General features: G+C 41.0%; 1 protein-coding gene across 1 annotated transcript in view; it reads left to right on the top strand.

The window, feature by feature from the left end:
* gnav1 (guanine nucleotide binding protein (G protein) alpha v1) overlaps nt 1-16,268 on the top strand; it is a 39,570-nt gene that overhangs the window by 7,089 nt on the left and 16,213 nt on the right. The window contains exons 3-5 of the mRNA XM_008280285.1: nt 7,692-7,784; nt 8,280-8,440; nt 10,968-11,096. Coding sequence (XP_008278507.1) covers nt 7,692-7,784; nt 8,280-8,440; nt 10,968-11,096 — 383 coding nt within the window. The remainder of the gene's footprint in view (nt 1-7,691; nt 7,785-8,279; nt 8,441-10,967; nt 11,097-16,268) is intronic.

Below are 16,268 nucleotides of genomic sequence, written 5' to 3' on the forward strand. Positions count from 1 at the left end.
TGTTCTCAGGTGACGCCCTTATGGAAAAGCGTCCTTCCCGTCTCCCACAGCAAACACCAACACACCCTCCTCTCCACACACACAACCACAAACACACGCTGTATGAGCTCATCGTTGTTATCGGCCCTTTTGTGGACATTGTTCCACATTTGTGTTGTCGTGTTTAACCCCTACCTGCTGTCTACAACAAGTGTTTGTGTGCGGTGCAGCAGTAAACACCTCAGCCCTGCCTTGAACTGAACAGGATATCCCTGCTCCTCGCGGTCCATTCTCTCAGATTTCCCCTGAAGCGACAGCTAGAAAACCCCCATCTCTTTATTTCTCTATGTGGCTCTGCGTGGCTGCCTGCCAGGTTTGTGTTGCATTAAGGCTGTGATAGGACAGCCAGTTTTAGAGGAATAAGGGGGAGAAAGGTAGGACGTGGGCTCCTCTTTGTCTCATCCCTCTTTTATTTGCAGCCTGAGGCCATGGTGTTGTTTTTACTTTGGACAGGCTGATGGATTTTTCCCTTCATTCTCTTCCAGCACACACATTGCTGTGTGCGTGCGCGTGTGCGTGTGTGCGTGCGTGTGTGTGTGCGCTGTTGTCATATCAGAGGTTATGAACTGAATTAGTATTTTTCAGCCTGGAATCTCTGTTGATTCAGGTGTTTGTGTGAAGGATGCCATTCTTTAAAACACCAAAACCGAGCCGCTGTGAGGTGAATAGAGCTGAAAACACACAAACGCACTTAGTTACACATTGTTAGCGAAACAGTCCGTGGTTAATGATTAAGTATCGGGCCGCTGCCAGTTCAGCCACATTCCTTGTTGTTGCATTTTGCTCCGACACAAAACCACTGGTGGTTTTCTGAAGTCAGGGAGCCGATGTGGACCAGAACAATAGTTCAGTGTGTCTGGATGGATTTAGAGATTACACTGTTGCAATGAGACTCGTAATATCTCCGCTGACGCACAAAATTCCCACAATACTTTAAACTGCGGCCGCCGGCAGCAGGAAACAAAGGTTAAAAAAGGTGTAAGAGACTCTCTGGATTTCTGTCTGATTGACTTCCCCTCACGCCGACTGTCTCTCACACAAACTGGTGAAAACATGGTGTCAGTTTACTCCATACTTTTCCAGAGAGGTGATGTATATCTCGTAATGGATTAAGATTACCATACAATGACACCTGAGGGCCTCGGGCTCTACATGTCCACTGCAACTGCTGCAACTCTGTTTTAAGCTTCTAAACCCCCAAGCAGTTTCTGGGAGTTTTTTTTTTGCTCCTGTGACAATTGTACTCACTGTGGGCTCATTTTTCACTGTAATATAAAGTTCTGCACTTCTTTAGAAACAGCACAACCATGACTGGAACTAAAGAGAGCTCAAAAATGTCTCCTGTGCAAAATAATGCAGTTAAAATCCCATAAATCTTAAAAGTACAACAGTAGCACAACACAAGTGCACACAGCTGTTACCAACACTTGGGGGAAAAAATTAGGACTCCACATACTGTAGCTGTTTTACTACTCACATTTTTAATTTGTTTCCTTCCTTGTCTTCTATCTGCTCTGTATGTGTGAACACCGCCTGCAGTTCAGCCAAAAAAGTCCCTGAATTTGTGTCACAGTGTTCTTTGTTGCATCTGAGTCAGTCATGGCTTCACAGTTGTGTTGAAGAACGCAGACTTTTTTTTTTTTTTTTTTTTTTTTAAATAGAATGTAGTTACTGAAAGTCTTTTATTTCTGGGGACTTTGTAGAAATTTAGAATAAAGTAATTTTGATGAAATATCACAATATTAACTTAGATTTGGTTAAGTTTTCTGAAAGAGCAGCATTTCACAGATGATTAGTATGAATGCTGCCAGGATGTTGAAAATCTGATTATCCTTTCTGTTTTTTGTAATTAATGGCTCTGATAAATGGTATACTTTTAGTTTTATGCCTTTTGTAGATATCAGTTTTCACTTTGACATGAAAGAGTCTTTTTTTAAAAAAAAAAGTAAATTCTTGTTGAATAAAAAACCCAAATTATATTGACAATTTTAATAATCAGTATCCCTCACCCTATTATTATTATTATTTAAAGATAACATGCCTTTTAAAACTTTTGTGTGGGTTTCTTGGTTCAGAGGATTCGTCTCTATTTATTGTAATGTATTATATGTTGGCCGTTTTTGTCCCTGTATTGACAGACAAAGTGAAGACAGACAGAAAATACGATGGATTCAGCAAAAACAGCAGGAAAATGACAGGCAGCAAATTGGCGGGGATTCAAACCAGTGGCTTGTGTGTCGTGCACCACAACCATTGTTAAATTTCCCAATCATTCAGCTTGTTACTCAGGGATCCAGCTACAAAGACTTGTCCTGCACACAGAAAGTGTCTGATGCTGTGGGCGGTCCATTCAGCTCCTCCCTTCTCCCCTCGTCAATACAACACTGATGTAAGCTTTGAGTCAGACGGGGAGCGACTGAGAAACAATTGATAAGAAAGACAGAGGTGGAGGGAGGGAAGGAAAGGAATGAAGTAAGTGAAGACAGACACAAAGGTGGATCAGTGTTGCGACAGGAGCAGTAGGTTCATTTGTTTTAAGTCCAGAGGTGACAACAAACGTGCAGTAAATGGTCCTTTGAAACACCTGTACAGCGTCTGTTTGGTTGGCAAATAATATATGATTCAACATGTAATATTGTATTATCTTGACTATAAAGGCACCCAGTGGAGTTTCTTTAACTTGTAACCCATTTCCAAGACAGATATCTCGATTATTTTGAATTCTGTATTATTTACCTGTTGACTTGCCAGCAATCCTCACTTTGTGGGCACTTTGCTGCATTTGTTTGTACTGAAATCAGCATAAAAATATGGATTACTCTGCACATGAGCATTTGTGCTGGCATGTACCTGCATGATAAACAAAACACGGACCTGCTCATAAAACCATTGATGCTCGGTGCCACCGGTGGGCATAACCTCTGCAGGGTCCCTTTCAGATTACTTCACTGAGCAGGATTTTTTCATAACTTTTATTTGTACATAAACACTTTTAAAGTAAGATTAGGGGTCAGTTGGAGCAGATATACTGTGAGCCACTGACAGATTGACCCAGCATAAGAAGAGTTTGATCTGGTTTTATCAGGCTGGGCTCATGTAGAGAGGTTAATGGAGATTAAAGTTATGACATCCACATTCAAGATTCCTTTGCTTTTGAGCTAATAATCTCTTTCATATCTGACTTAAATCTGAATAAACCTGGATGCATCCACAGCCTTTACAAATTTAGTGAAATTCAATGTTTTAATCCTCTTTGAGATGTGTTGAAAGTAAGTGCAAGTATTGCTCCTGTGACCTTTTGTACAAATGAAGTATGTGGAATTGCTTTTGTCCTTAAAGGCTCAACACACCCATGATCCACCCACACTGGTGCCTGATCAGACCGAACATACCTGTCGAGGAGAGATGATCTGCCTCATGGTGTTTTTATTGCTTTGTAGAGTTTTACATCATCATATGAGGTGTAACTTCAACCTGACCAAAGGCCAGATTAAAAACACCCGTGTGTGTTCACCAAGGAATGCCTTATATCTATGTCTATATATTATATATATATATTAATTAAATCTGACAGAAACTAAAGTGTAAAAACAACAACTGTGAGCTGTAAACTGGCTGGTAGGTTTCATTATGGAGAGAACGAGGTGTAGCATAAAAAATGGAGACCTTACTTAATTTTTTAGAATGTATTAAGCAAACAAACTAAATTTGTGAGTTTTAGATGTGCTTGTGTTTGTTTTTCGTGGGACAGAGCCTTGTTAGCTGTTATGCTAAGCTAAGCTAGCTGGCTGCTAGCTTTAGCTAAATACAAAAGTATGCGAAATGAAGAAAAAAAAACATTTTTTTTCCCACTTTTTTCCACAAGTCAAAAGTAGAGATTGATTTTACCTTTTGTTTTACTTAATTTATTTGCAAATATGATACATTCACTGGACACATGTCAAATCTAATGCAATCCAAACAACAGCTCTGCCATAAATTCTGCCATTACGATAGCTTCTACATTTTCAATTTTTGCTGACATTGTCCATAATTCTCCTTTATTATTGAGGTCATAGTGGTTCATGGTGGCATTCTGACTGCATTACATATTTGTGGTGTTATTTTACCAGCAAGAAAACAAACAAACATGTTTCCCACAGTCCCGAACTGTCCCATCAGCAGTTCCATCGGATGAAATTCCTTCCTCATAAAACTCTGCGACAGCCATTTTATTGAATGATATAAAATGTGGATAATTTACACTCACATTTACACCACATATCGCTCCCCTTCCACCCTGTCTTACATCTGATGTTTCAATATATTTGATACATCTCTCAGGAAACAGCTGTTGTTTAGTTAAACATTAGGAAACCGCTGTCGACACATTTGTACATGTGCAGGATTCCCATGAATTTATGAGACACTAATAAAATGAGAATCCACTCATCAAAACATTGCTTCATAGCACCACTATTGTTCTAAAACTTCTTTTCAAGGTGTGAATTTTGTTTTCCTTGTGGTCAAAAATCCATTTATCATGTGAAGCCATTCGTATCCACAAACTGGCAAAGCAACAGACTGAGTGCTGCTCTGTAAATGAGAACCACTAGTTAGAAGTGAGACATTATTAACACAGTGTGCTTTGGTTTATTGAGGTTTTGTAGCAGAATAAACTACTTTGACCTTTACTGACTTCATAGTGACTTACCTATACTCCATTTATCACTGAGCCATCCAACCTAATCAGCGCAGTTGCAGGTTTATTGTCTTTATCAAAAGTCAGTTACAGCCTAGTTTAGATTAGTTTTTCCACTGACTTCATAATTTATTGCACTTCTCAAACCTAAACCCTGCTTCCACCGCGCTATCAAAGTTCCTGTTTTTTTTTTTTGGTTTGTGTTGTTTATAGTCATTAAACAAAGAAACTATGCCATAAAGATCAGATGTTATTGTTTTTAAGACAAAGAGTGTGTTGTTATTATTGCTATACAACTAATTTATTGTAATATAAAGTTGTGTATCTCTAGATGACAGTGACGGTGAGGCAGACGGAGACAAAAGCACAAAGCGGCTTATTTCTGACACAAATCAATACAGACCAACTCTCCTCGAAAGATGAAGCCCCGTCATCTCGCACGCACTTATCTCACCTCACACATTTCACTGACACGCACACACACACACACACACACACACACACACACACACACACACACACACACACAAAGGAGAGCGACCAGACTGTGATAGAATCGTTATGGAATGTGAAGCTTATCTTTAGCTGGCAGCAGAGTGATGGAGAGAATAAGTAACACACACACACACACACACACACCTCTGCAGGAGTCACTCTGCTCAGTTGCTTAAGTTTCCAGGTGTCTGAGTGCTAAAACTAACTTCTGAAATTCGATTATTTCTCTGTTGTGGTACAGTTTGTGTGTGTCAGCACAGTAATGCAAAAAAAAAAAAAAACCCACAAAGCCGAGTTTCAGGAAACCTGGCAGGGAGGTGGTACACAGGCAAGATAAGAATTTAAAACATTTTGATCCAGAAAACTTTCCTCAAACCCAAGACGTTAAGATACAAGCCTTGGCAGGGGAAGCCCCTACATGACTGCTCTTCTAGACTGATGTGAGTTACGCTGTAGTTTCACTCTTTCACACTCATTTAGCTCAACTGCAGCTGGATGCAAACACACACACACACAAGCTCAGAACATTTGTATATTCAGACATATTGGCCATGTGCTGCTGGTTTATTCTAGACCAACTTGCTTTTCTAACTTGATTCACATGCAACACTGGAATCATCTGCATCTAATTTCATTCTTCTTTTCTTTACATTTTCTTTACACTAACATGTCTTGTGGTTGATCCAATAAGTGCATCACTTCACAGTGACAGTAAAATGGGTTTTTAGTGATTACTCCCCTGCTCGGATTGTAGGTAAACACGGGGATAATTTCCACATGTAAAGACTGTGTTGTTGTTTTTCTATCAGCAGGAGGCAGCAATGCTCTTCCTGTGCCCAGCCTGCCTTTCATCAACCCTCTGAACCACAAAAGTGACTATGAAGTTGAAATAAAAATTGCACCAGTTAACAGCAAGAAATTATGGAAACAGAAAAAAAATCAGATCTAAACTTGTCAGTGATCCTTTCATTAATCCATGCATGATGTTCAGTATAGTCAGGAAAATGTACCAAATGTAAACTTAAAGTTATGATATTTAATCAAAATCGCTTTATTCTACATGTCTTGTTTACAAATTAGCTAAATATAAAGCAGAGTCTGTAAAAAAGGAAAAATTCTGTACTCCTCAGCATAACTGTGAAGCTACTAATGACTCAGCTGTGAACAACAGTCACATAACAAAAAAATGAGGGACTTTTTGGCTAAATTGCGAGCTGTGTTCAAGCAGAGCAGGTAGTATGTGATAAAATATCTCAAATATGGACCATGTTTTCAGTATGTAAATAACACTGGTGGGCACTTCCAAAAAATATTATATTTGTTGATTCAATTTTAAAAATAGATATTCAAAGAATATATTCAACTTTATTTATTTTCTTTTATATGTTTATAGTGGTTAGCACTGTTGCCTCGCAGCAAGAAGGTCGCCATTTGGCGTCCCGGTGAGGACACCGGAATCTTTCTGCGTGGAGTTTGCATGTTCTCCCCGTGCAGCGTGGGTTCTCTCCGGGTTCTCCGGCTTCCTCCCACACAGTCCAAAAACATGTTGAGGTTAATTGGTGATTCTAAATTGTCCGTAGGTGTGAATGTGCTTGGTTGTCTGTCTCTAAGTATAGCCCTGTGATAGACTGGTGACCTGTCCAGGGTGTCCCCTGCCTTCGCCCTAAGTCGGCTGAGATAGGCTCCAGCCCCCGCGCGACCCTAGTGAGGATTAAGCGGTGTATAGACAATGGATGGATGGATGGATGATTTATGGCATTATCACTTTGTCATTTTTGGAGTCCACTCTACCTCCATCTGTGGCTACAGAAAGGTGCAGGACTGTATATTGCAGTTAAAATGTGACAGGAGCAAAAAAGACACCCAGAAACATCTCAGAGTTGTGCTGCAGTAATCAATATATTTATCTTCACAATATAGCTAATAACTCTGTGATGTGAAAGCTTGGTGTGATGAGCAGCAGTTTCCTTCAGTTTTGTGACGCATTTTAGTCTCTGTCAGCTCATTGTTGTTGATTTTTTTTATTTCTAATTATTAAATAAGGAACAATTTGCTTTACTTTTATACCTTTAGAAGATGATGTTCTGTCAGTGTTGTGTTTACAGCTTGTTCTCCTGCTCTCATATGGCCAAACCTATACCAAACCTTCTAAACAGACATAAGTTTTCATAAATTTATTTGCAAGTTTAAAATTACAAGCAGCTCAAAACATTTTGAATGCATTAAGTCTCTTTATTGCAAGTTTTTAAAGATTTCTGAGGTTAACAAAAGGTTGTTGTATAAAGCAGGAAAAACCTAAACAATACCTTGTGTGAGCTGAAGCACTTATTTTTGATAAATACCACTATTTGATAGTTTTGGGTGAATTTAAGTAATATTTGACTGTTGTTTATGGTTTTTAAACCAGTATTCATGAGTTATGCTGCAGCCCAGGGGCCAGTCTTAAACCTGACCTCTGAACTTTTGATGTTTTCAGCCTGCAGTGCTCGATAACCTCCTGACCTCCATGAAGTTCGTCCTGCATGGGATGGGCGTCCTCCGCATCAACTTGGCAAACAGCAGAAACAAGGTTAGTCACAGATTCGTTTTCTCTTCTCATTCAGCTCCTCGTAGATTTCTGCACTGCACCCAGATCGGCGCGAGAGAGCAGCATCTCAGCACCGCAGCTGTAACACCTGGCAGCACACAAACACACACAAAGCAATAGTTTGTTTGCATTAAAAGAGAGCAAAAAGTTCTCTGATAGGTGGGTGGTTTTAATGTGAGGTTTGATTCGATTTGAACTTCATTGTCAACGTTATTAGAGCTGGTACGTTATCCGCCCACTCGGCACATCATACTGGGAGATGATGACCAAAGTGTTTCCTCTATTAAATGTCACCAGGATGTGCATGTGTTTGTCGCATGTGTTTGTCTGTGTGCACATGCATTTATCCGTCCATCCCTTACTGATTAATAAGCCTGGAGAGCAGAGGCAGGCTCGTAAACTTTCCTGTCGTTTACTTTTTGTTCCATCTGGCCTCCTCCCTGGTCATTCATCCACATTTCTGTCTCTTCTGTGCAGGTCCACGCCCATTCTGTCCTGTCGTGTGGGCGGTGTTTTGACGAAGAGCAGGTGCTGTTTCCTTTCCTGAGCCATGCCCTGTCCTGTCTGTGGGCCGACCAGGGGGTGAGGGCCGCGGCCGCCCGGGGATACGAGTACGAGCTCAATGACTCGGCGCTGTAGTGAGTAATACTCGTCCAGCACAAACACACGCTCACGCTGAGCTGAGGAGATGCAGGGGTCTAATTAGCTGGACTTAGCGGCTGATGCTCAGCCGTGTGCTCACTGTCAGTGGGAGTCAACGTCTGGAAACCGGAGAGGGAAGGTTGAGGGAGGCAGATTGCACTAGACTGTAAATATGTGCACTTCAACGGCTGTTATATGTGTTTATTTAACATCTATGAAATACAGAGATGTGTAGATGAGTGAGTGGAGGGGAAAGGCAATGCTGGAGAGGGCAATGAAAGAGATTAGGAGAATTTAAATAAATGCCACACAAGTGTAGGCACAGCAGTTAAAAAGTGAAGATGATGAAGTTTGTGCGTGTGGGTCTGTGTGTTTGTGTCTGTGTGCGTGTTTGGTGTGTGTGTGTGTGTGTGTGTGTGTGTCAGAGCTGAGACCCACCAGGAGGCCGTCTGTTCTCATCCTCTGCCCCAGTGAGAGGCCTCTGCTCTGGGGTTATCTACACCGACAGGCCCCCGGTTCCTACTGAGAACCATCGTTCATCACCGTCACCTTCTGCTCGCCATGCGTACACACACACACATTATACTGATACGATACTTGTGAGGACCCTTATTGACACAATGCATACTCTAAACTCATCTTTCAATTGGGATTTTTTTTTCTAGTTAAAACTGATCATTCCTCTCTTTTAGCAGTGCTAAGTTTGTATTTGTAGTTGCTGACTTTGTTAAAAAAGGTCAGACTTTAACAAGAAACACAAGTGGATGACCAAACCCCAACATCTTTCAGCTTTCTGTAGGGGAAAATACCATTATTTTAGTTGTAATTACATATAGTTCTGCTCACTTTTGTATTTTTTGCAAAACAAGGTGGTTAAGATCGTCAGACTAAACTGCTCATTTGTGCACAACCTGTTAAACGTCTGAACTTTCCTTGTTGGCAAATGCAATGTTGCTGCAAGTATAATGTCCAAGTAAAGTGAACCGGATTCTGTCCTTAAACCTACAACCAAGGCTAAACCCTGAAAGCTGCTATGATCTGCAATGAATATATTTCATATGAAAGTGACTTTAGTGTGAAAACCCACAGATAATCATTAATCTCTAACTCCAGAGCGCTAAAACTCATTCGTTTATTTGACATTATCTAATACTCAGAACTCAGAATGGTATAAAGAGTCATGTTTTTTTCCTAATGTTTGTAATACCTGTGTGTATTTGTAAAAATGTTCACGTTGAGTCCAGTTTTTTTTCCACATTTTTGTCAACAAATGATCAAAGAAATTTAAATTACATTTCATTATTATTTTTAAAGTGATTAATTAAATTATAACTGTGTTGTACTGCACAGAAGACCTTTTTGAATTCTCCCTGCTTCTAGTCGGGGTTGTGTTGTTTCCATGAAGGTGCAGGACTTTATATTACAGTGAAAAATGAGTCCACAGTGAGTAAAACTGTGGCAGGATCAATAAACCAATCTTGTTTCCATTAGCAACAAATGGCTGCTTTCAGCCCAAAAAAGCTTTAAAATTGCACTGACAAAGTTTTAAGAGTGAGCCTCAGGAGTCGGTGGAGACCAGAACAAGGAGAGAGAATCACAGTATTCATCAGACAGCTCTGAATTTATGTTAATCAACTGCATGTTCTTAATTTAACAATTATTTATTTCAGTCACTTCAGTGTAAATCTCCAAAACAGAATCATGCACAAAATCTAAACTAAGATATGAAATACATATTCCAACCAAAAAGAAAAACGGAGAAGAAAGCAACGTGAATTTGCAGAAACAGCACTAACTCTGTAACTCTGTAAATAGCTGTTGATAATGTGACGTGTTCAGTTTGTTCAGCCGCCCCGAAGTGTTCCAAAATATCAACTAACACAGCATTTTGACTGGAGAAAATGTATTCTCTTTGAAAAATGACCAATCTGTCTAAAGCTCACACTGGTCCTCACAACTACAGAAGTACAAACCAGACTCACATGTTGTATGTGTGTGTTTTTTTTTGTGTGTGTGTTTTTTTTTATGCAGCAGGATGTGTGTCGCTGCCCAAGAAACTAATTCAGGATGACGAGTTGAGAATGTCACAGTCAGTTCAAATAGGTGGAGATGCCGCTTTTTGTGTGTGCGTGTGTTTGTGTGAGTGCACGCGCACACAGTCAGGATACAGTTGATTACACTGGCTGCTGTGTTAATAGCTAATCTGTGTTTGGAAGCTTAGCCTCAGTGTGTTATTATGGTAAACCGCGGTGTGAATATTCATGCTGATGAACCGATGTGCCCCCTGTGGCTGCAGCCTTATCACTGCTCACCCTGCCCTCCACCTGGCAGCCGACGCAGCCGCGACTCCCACAATGCACGAGCCTACGCCCCCGTAACCGATACCTGATTTCTCTTTTGATCTCAAGTTTGTCTGCTCAAGTTATTAATTTTGCCACTGCTCTCTATCTTCTTCCCCTTGTGTCTCCCCTGTCTTTAACCTTTCTGCAACCTTCCTTCCTCCTCCTCCTCCTCCTCTCCTAGTTTCTTCGAGAACATGACCCGCATCACGTCTCCAGACTTCGTGCCAACAGAGACAGATGTCCTGCGAGTACGGTTGAGGACGACGGGTGTCATAGAGACCCAGTTCAAAGTCAACCACCTCATTTTCAGGTAGAAAACATCTGCCACTCTGCTTTTTATTTAACCATTCTTTGAGTGTTTCTTTGCTCCTGTCACATTTTTACTCAGTGTGAGCTGATTTTCTGACTGCAATATAAAGTCCTGCAGCTCCACGGAAACCACACAACCATGGCAAGAAGAAAAATATGTCTTTAATGCAGTAGTGCACCGATATAATGCTATAAATCATAAAAAGGCAAAACGGGAATTTCCTTCATTATTTATTTTTGCAAAAATTGAAACAACCTTGAATCAACATGTACCACATTTTGCCAAGTGCCCACAGGTGTCACCAATCATAGAAAAACAATTTGGGATCCTACATACTATAGATATTTTACTAATTACATTTGTAATTTGCTTTTGTGCTTATCTTCAGTTGGCCCAGTATAAACACAGCCTGCAGTTCAGCCCAGTTCATCTGAAAATTCTGTGAATTTTTGTGAAGTGACTGTTGGTTGCAGCTTAATCATTAAAGGCTTCATGGCTGCGATGAGGACAGTATAATTTTTAGTTTTTACACAATCTGCTTGGTTTAAGTGAATTCTTAATAAAATTTGAATGAAATATCTTGATTTTTAGCTCAGGCTGTAAGGTGGAGCAGTGGTTAGCACCGCTGCCTCACAGCACGAAGGTCTCCAGTTCGCGTCCCAGTGAGGAAACCCGGGATCTTTCTGAAAGAGTTTGCATGTTCTCCCCGTGCAGCGTGGATTCTCTCCGGTTCTCTGGCTTCCTCCCACAGTCCAAAAACATGTTGAGGTTAATTGGTGATTCTAAATTGTCCGTAGGTGTGAATGTGAGTGTGCTTGGTTGTCTGTCTCTAAGTGTAGCCCTGTGATAGACTGGCGACCTGTCCAGGGTGTCCCCTGCCTTCACCGTGAGTCAGCTGGGATAGACTCCAGCCCCCCCACAACCTTAGTAAGGATTTGGCGGTGTATAGATAATGGATGGATTTAAAGCTCAAATCTGTTTTATTTTTCCCAACAGAACAGCACCTCACGAATAAGTAGTTCAAGGACCACTGAAAAGTTAATAATCTGATGATTTTTTTCTGTTTTTTACCATTTCTGGCTCTGATAAATAGTGCCGTTAAGATTTTTCTAACACGAATGTAGCTGCTCTCAGAGTTGCTGCTGCCACGTCGGCACTCGGACCAACTCACTTCACTTCTTTAGCTGTGACGCTCTTATCTGCGTCCGCAGCCCTGTGATAGGCCGAGATGTGAGACGAAGATGTGCGGCTTCATCCAATATGTCAATACAGCACCTATCAGTTGGCTTTACGCTCATCTAGTGACCGCACACACACATTGGAGAGCACCAGTGGCTCGGCCTTATCAGCGGAGCAGCAGAGGGCAGGTATCGGAGCTCAGGAGGCTCATGTCAGATGACTGTATTCATCTGTAATCGATGAGCCGGTGTCACATAATACCTCCTTCTTTATCATCTTCCTTTGGCTGAACTCATTTCCTGAAGCCTCTGATGGCCATAGCAGGATGATGAGGACTAATGAACTTGTGAATGATGCACGCTAACAACGAACTAACATCAAAGAAAAATCTCACAATAAAACTCACAGTAAACATAATTACTGACGGTTTACTTGTTTATTTTGATTTTAAAAGTAATTGCTGTCGTATTAGCATCCTGTATTAATTCTAATCTTTATTTATAGAGCACTAATTCAAAATTCAAGTTACATAATTTGCTTCTCAAGGGCAGCAAGACAAGTCTTTATGACTCGTGTGACGTTGGATTTTAAATGACAAAAGCATATTTTGGTGTATAAAACCAATTTAAGTGTTGGAAAAGTTAAAAACAACAACAACAATAACAACAATAGCTCAAAGAAAATAGACCTCAATCAAATCAGGAAAGGCAGTCGGATAAAAATGTTTTATGAAGAGACGTAAAGACTTGTTTTCCTGTAGTAGATGGTTCCAGAGCAAACACTCTGTCCCATTTTTTCCATCCCGGTGGAACGCTCCGACGGGGTGGAAGTGGCTGGAACACACAGGCAGTACCAGGCTGCTGATGCCAGTTGAGCTAGCGGTCACAGTTCTGTTTCCACCATCGGCGGCGGGGGAGTGGCAGATACGCTTCATCATTACCATCCATGTTTACTTCCGTAAACACTGAACACTGTCCTCTTCTGCGCATGTGGGACACTTTTGGGTCGTATGAAGTTCACACAGCAGATCACATACAAATCGCATTTAATTGGAAATGTGAACAAACTCGCAAAAAAATCGGATTTCACAAAAAAATCTGAATTTAGCATTAAGTCCTGCAGTCTGAACGTAGCCAATCTGTAGGATTGTTAAGTCAGATCATACACCGTTATCCTTATTGTGACATAAAATGTCATGTTGGAGTCGGAATCCAAGGTTGTCAGTATGTTCAGACAATTTTTACTGGGTTCTGTTTGTTTTTCCGAAAAACCAGTCAGATAGCAAGGTTTTCAGATTGTTAAGGGACGAATTATCAAGTCACGACTGTAGTGAGCAGTGTAGAGCCGCAGCTTGTAAACGGCTCTGACTCCTGGGTAGCTTGTAGTCTTAAATGGTTTAGTGTCAGTCAATATTTTAAAGTTCCTTTGCCTGACAACAAAAACATAAAATTATGTAAATGAGAACATCCTCACTGGAAATTCGACTGTATTAAAATAAAATATATGTGAGCACAGAGAGCAGGAGAGAAGCAAACACTGGCTGACTTCAGGTTTCACTGAAGCACAATAGGCAACATGAAATACTGAAACCCCCCCCATTCCTTGTTTATTAATTTCAACTTGTTCTTAAGGTTTCCATGGAGCTCTGACCTATGGGTATATTATTAAAGCTTATGGTGTCGTTAGCCACATTAGCAGTGCAACGTGCTAACCATTCACAATTTTCCTATTGTTGTGGTGACACTGCCGTCAAAAATATATGAGGCGTGTTAGAAAAGTTCCAGGACTGGTGTCACAAAAGATATATTTCAAACCCAAACTACACACTACCAGTTTTCCCCTTCAGACAATCAACCAGCACGTCGCCAAAGAGACCCTGTGGTGTTTGCTTTGTTCAGTGCGCGAGAAGAGGCGAGAGTTGTGGCAGGTCATCATGACAACACACCTCCTCACAATGTCCTGAGCATCCAACAGTTCCTGGTTGAGAAGAACATCGCCGTGCTGGAGCAACCTCCCTACTCACCCCACCTGGCTCCATGGGATTTTTTCCTCTTTCCCAAGTTCAAGGGAGTCATCAAGGGGACTCATTTTGAAGACGTGGACAACTTCAAGATGGCTGTGACGATGGTGCTGCACAGGATCCTGGAAGAATCCTTCCAGGAGTGCATGGCGACGTGGCAGAGAAGGCTGGGGAAGTGTGTTAGACTCCAGGGGGATTACTTCGAAGGGGAAAAGTTTGGATTTGAAATATATCTTTTGTGACACCAGTCCTGGAACTTTTTACACACCTCGTAAGTAATGCACTGGGCCTTTAGTTCCTCAGATGATGGAAGTACAGGAAGACGTTTGCGTTCACTCTTGTAGCCAACTGCAGAACATCTGTTGTGACCGAATGTAAAGCAGCGGCTCCTCCTGAATGGTTTCTGTCAATTCAATTTGTACCGGCTTGTAAACCTGGGATGCTATCCAGTTGTACAGAAAATGGAGGTGTTGCAGTAAACAGCTTCATATTTTCATAACTTTTAGTTCACAGCTTTAAGTTTATAATGCACAGAAAACACAATAAACATGGATTTACACAATGTAGGACTGTTAAGAATTATTCAGATTCACATTAACTAGGATTTTCTCCAGACTAGTTATTTATTAAAATCAATGAGTTCGATTTGAGTGTGTTGGTTTTACATTTTCATTTTTTATTGCAGCTTCACTTGGAGGGCAACTTTTTTCTTTGTGTGTCTGTTGGTGTGTGGCAACAGTTTATCTGTCATCACATTCAACCAAATCAAATTACTTCATCCCTCTTTCTTAGTAATATCTACCTGAGGAGCAACTCCTGCTTCATCACACCACGTTATAAACCCGTCCGTCATCCCTCCTCGACGTTGCATCTCGTGTGGAATTAAAATAATAAAACACATTACCGCAGCTTCCCATCCGTCTTTGTTTAGCATATAAACATTGTAAAGAGAGCCGGTTTGTCAGCACACGACTTCTGTCTGAGGCATTTGTTTGACATCTGAATGCGTCTCTGGCTTCTGCTGACTCGTGTCACGTTTGACCGGATTTGACAGAATTGTTTCACTTCAGGAAAAAGTTTTGGAAACGCTTTGATCGTAATCGAACACGTTGTTCCATGCAGATAAATGCTACTTTTTCCTCGAAGTCTTGCTGATTGCGTCACTGCTGCGTCACTCGAGAGCCGGTCGCTGTTTTTATTGATTGTAATTTCTTTTTTCTGTGATGGTGATGTCACTGAGTCCCAGGTGGTGCTGCAGGACGGAGCTCAGCCTTCACAGCAACCCTCGCTCTTATCTGCCTGAATTCTTGAGGAGATAAATAATTGGGTTTAGTTAATTGACACGCAGCGCCGTGAGAGGGTGCGCATCAATCTTTGTGTGTGTGTGTGTGTGTGTGTGTGTGTGTGCGTCTCGAGGTTTCAATCTATGACTTGAAAAGATTAAACGCTCGGGGTTGACGAAGAGCTTAGCATAAGTTAATGTAATTATTTCAAACTTGGCCAAGAAATGGATCTTTAAAGGGATTTGGGGAAGGAGGTGGTTCGTTTGAAAGAGAGGTTTTCTATTCAGATTTATTAAGTATGTAGTTTTAATGACATCTGAATTAGAGAATGATTGTTCTTGATTTTGAAGAGACGCTGGATTTAATGTTTTGGTAGTCTTATTTTTGAGCATTTGTATTAGTTGTAATTCAGCTGAGGTTTTAGAAAGAAGAGGAGACAGCGGAGTTATTGTGGGAGTGGAGTTTTCTCCTCCGTCTTTGTCTCATTTTGTAAATCTTGAGGCTTCTTGAGGCTTCGTAGCGAACCCAATGTGAAACTGTCTCCCTCGGTTTAATGACTGTCTCTCTCTTGTTGGTTCACACTTAAGGCTTCTCATCTGTGGCAGCATCTGCGCCCCGCACTCCCACTTTTATTATTTAAGAATTGCTTTACGTCTCACTGTGAGTGCTATCAACTGTGACTGTTTTAAA

The sequence above is a fragment of the Stegastes partitus genome, unplaced genomic scaffold, assembly GCF_000690725.1.
Source record: "Stegastes partitus isolate 25-593 unplaced genomic scaffold, Stegastes_partitus-1.0.2 Scaffold189, whole genome shotgun sequence".
In the NCBI taxonomy this organism is placed as follows: Eukaryota; Metazoa; Chordata; class Actinopteri; family Pomacentridae; genus Stegastes; species Stegastes partitus.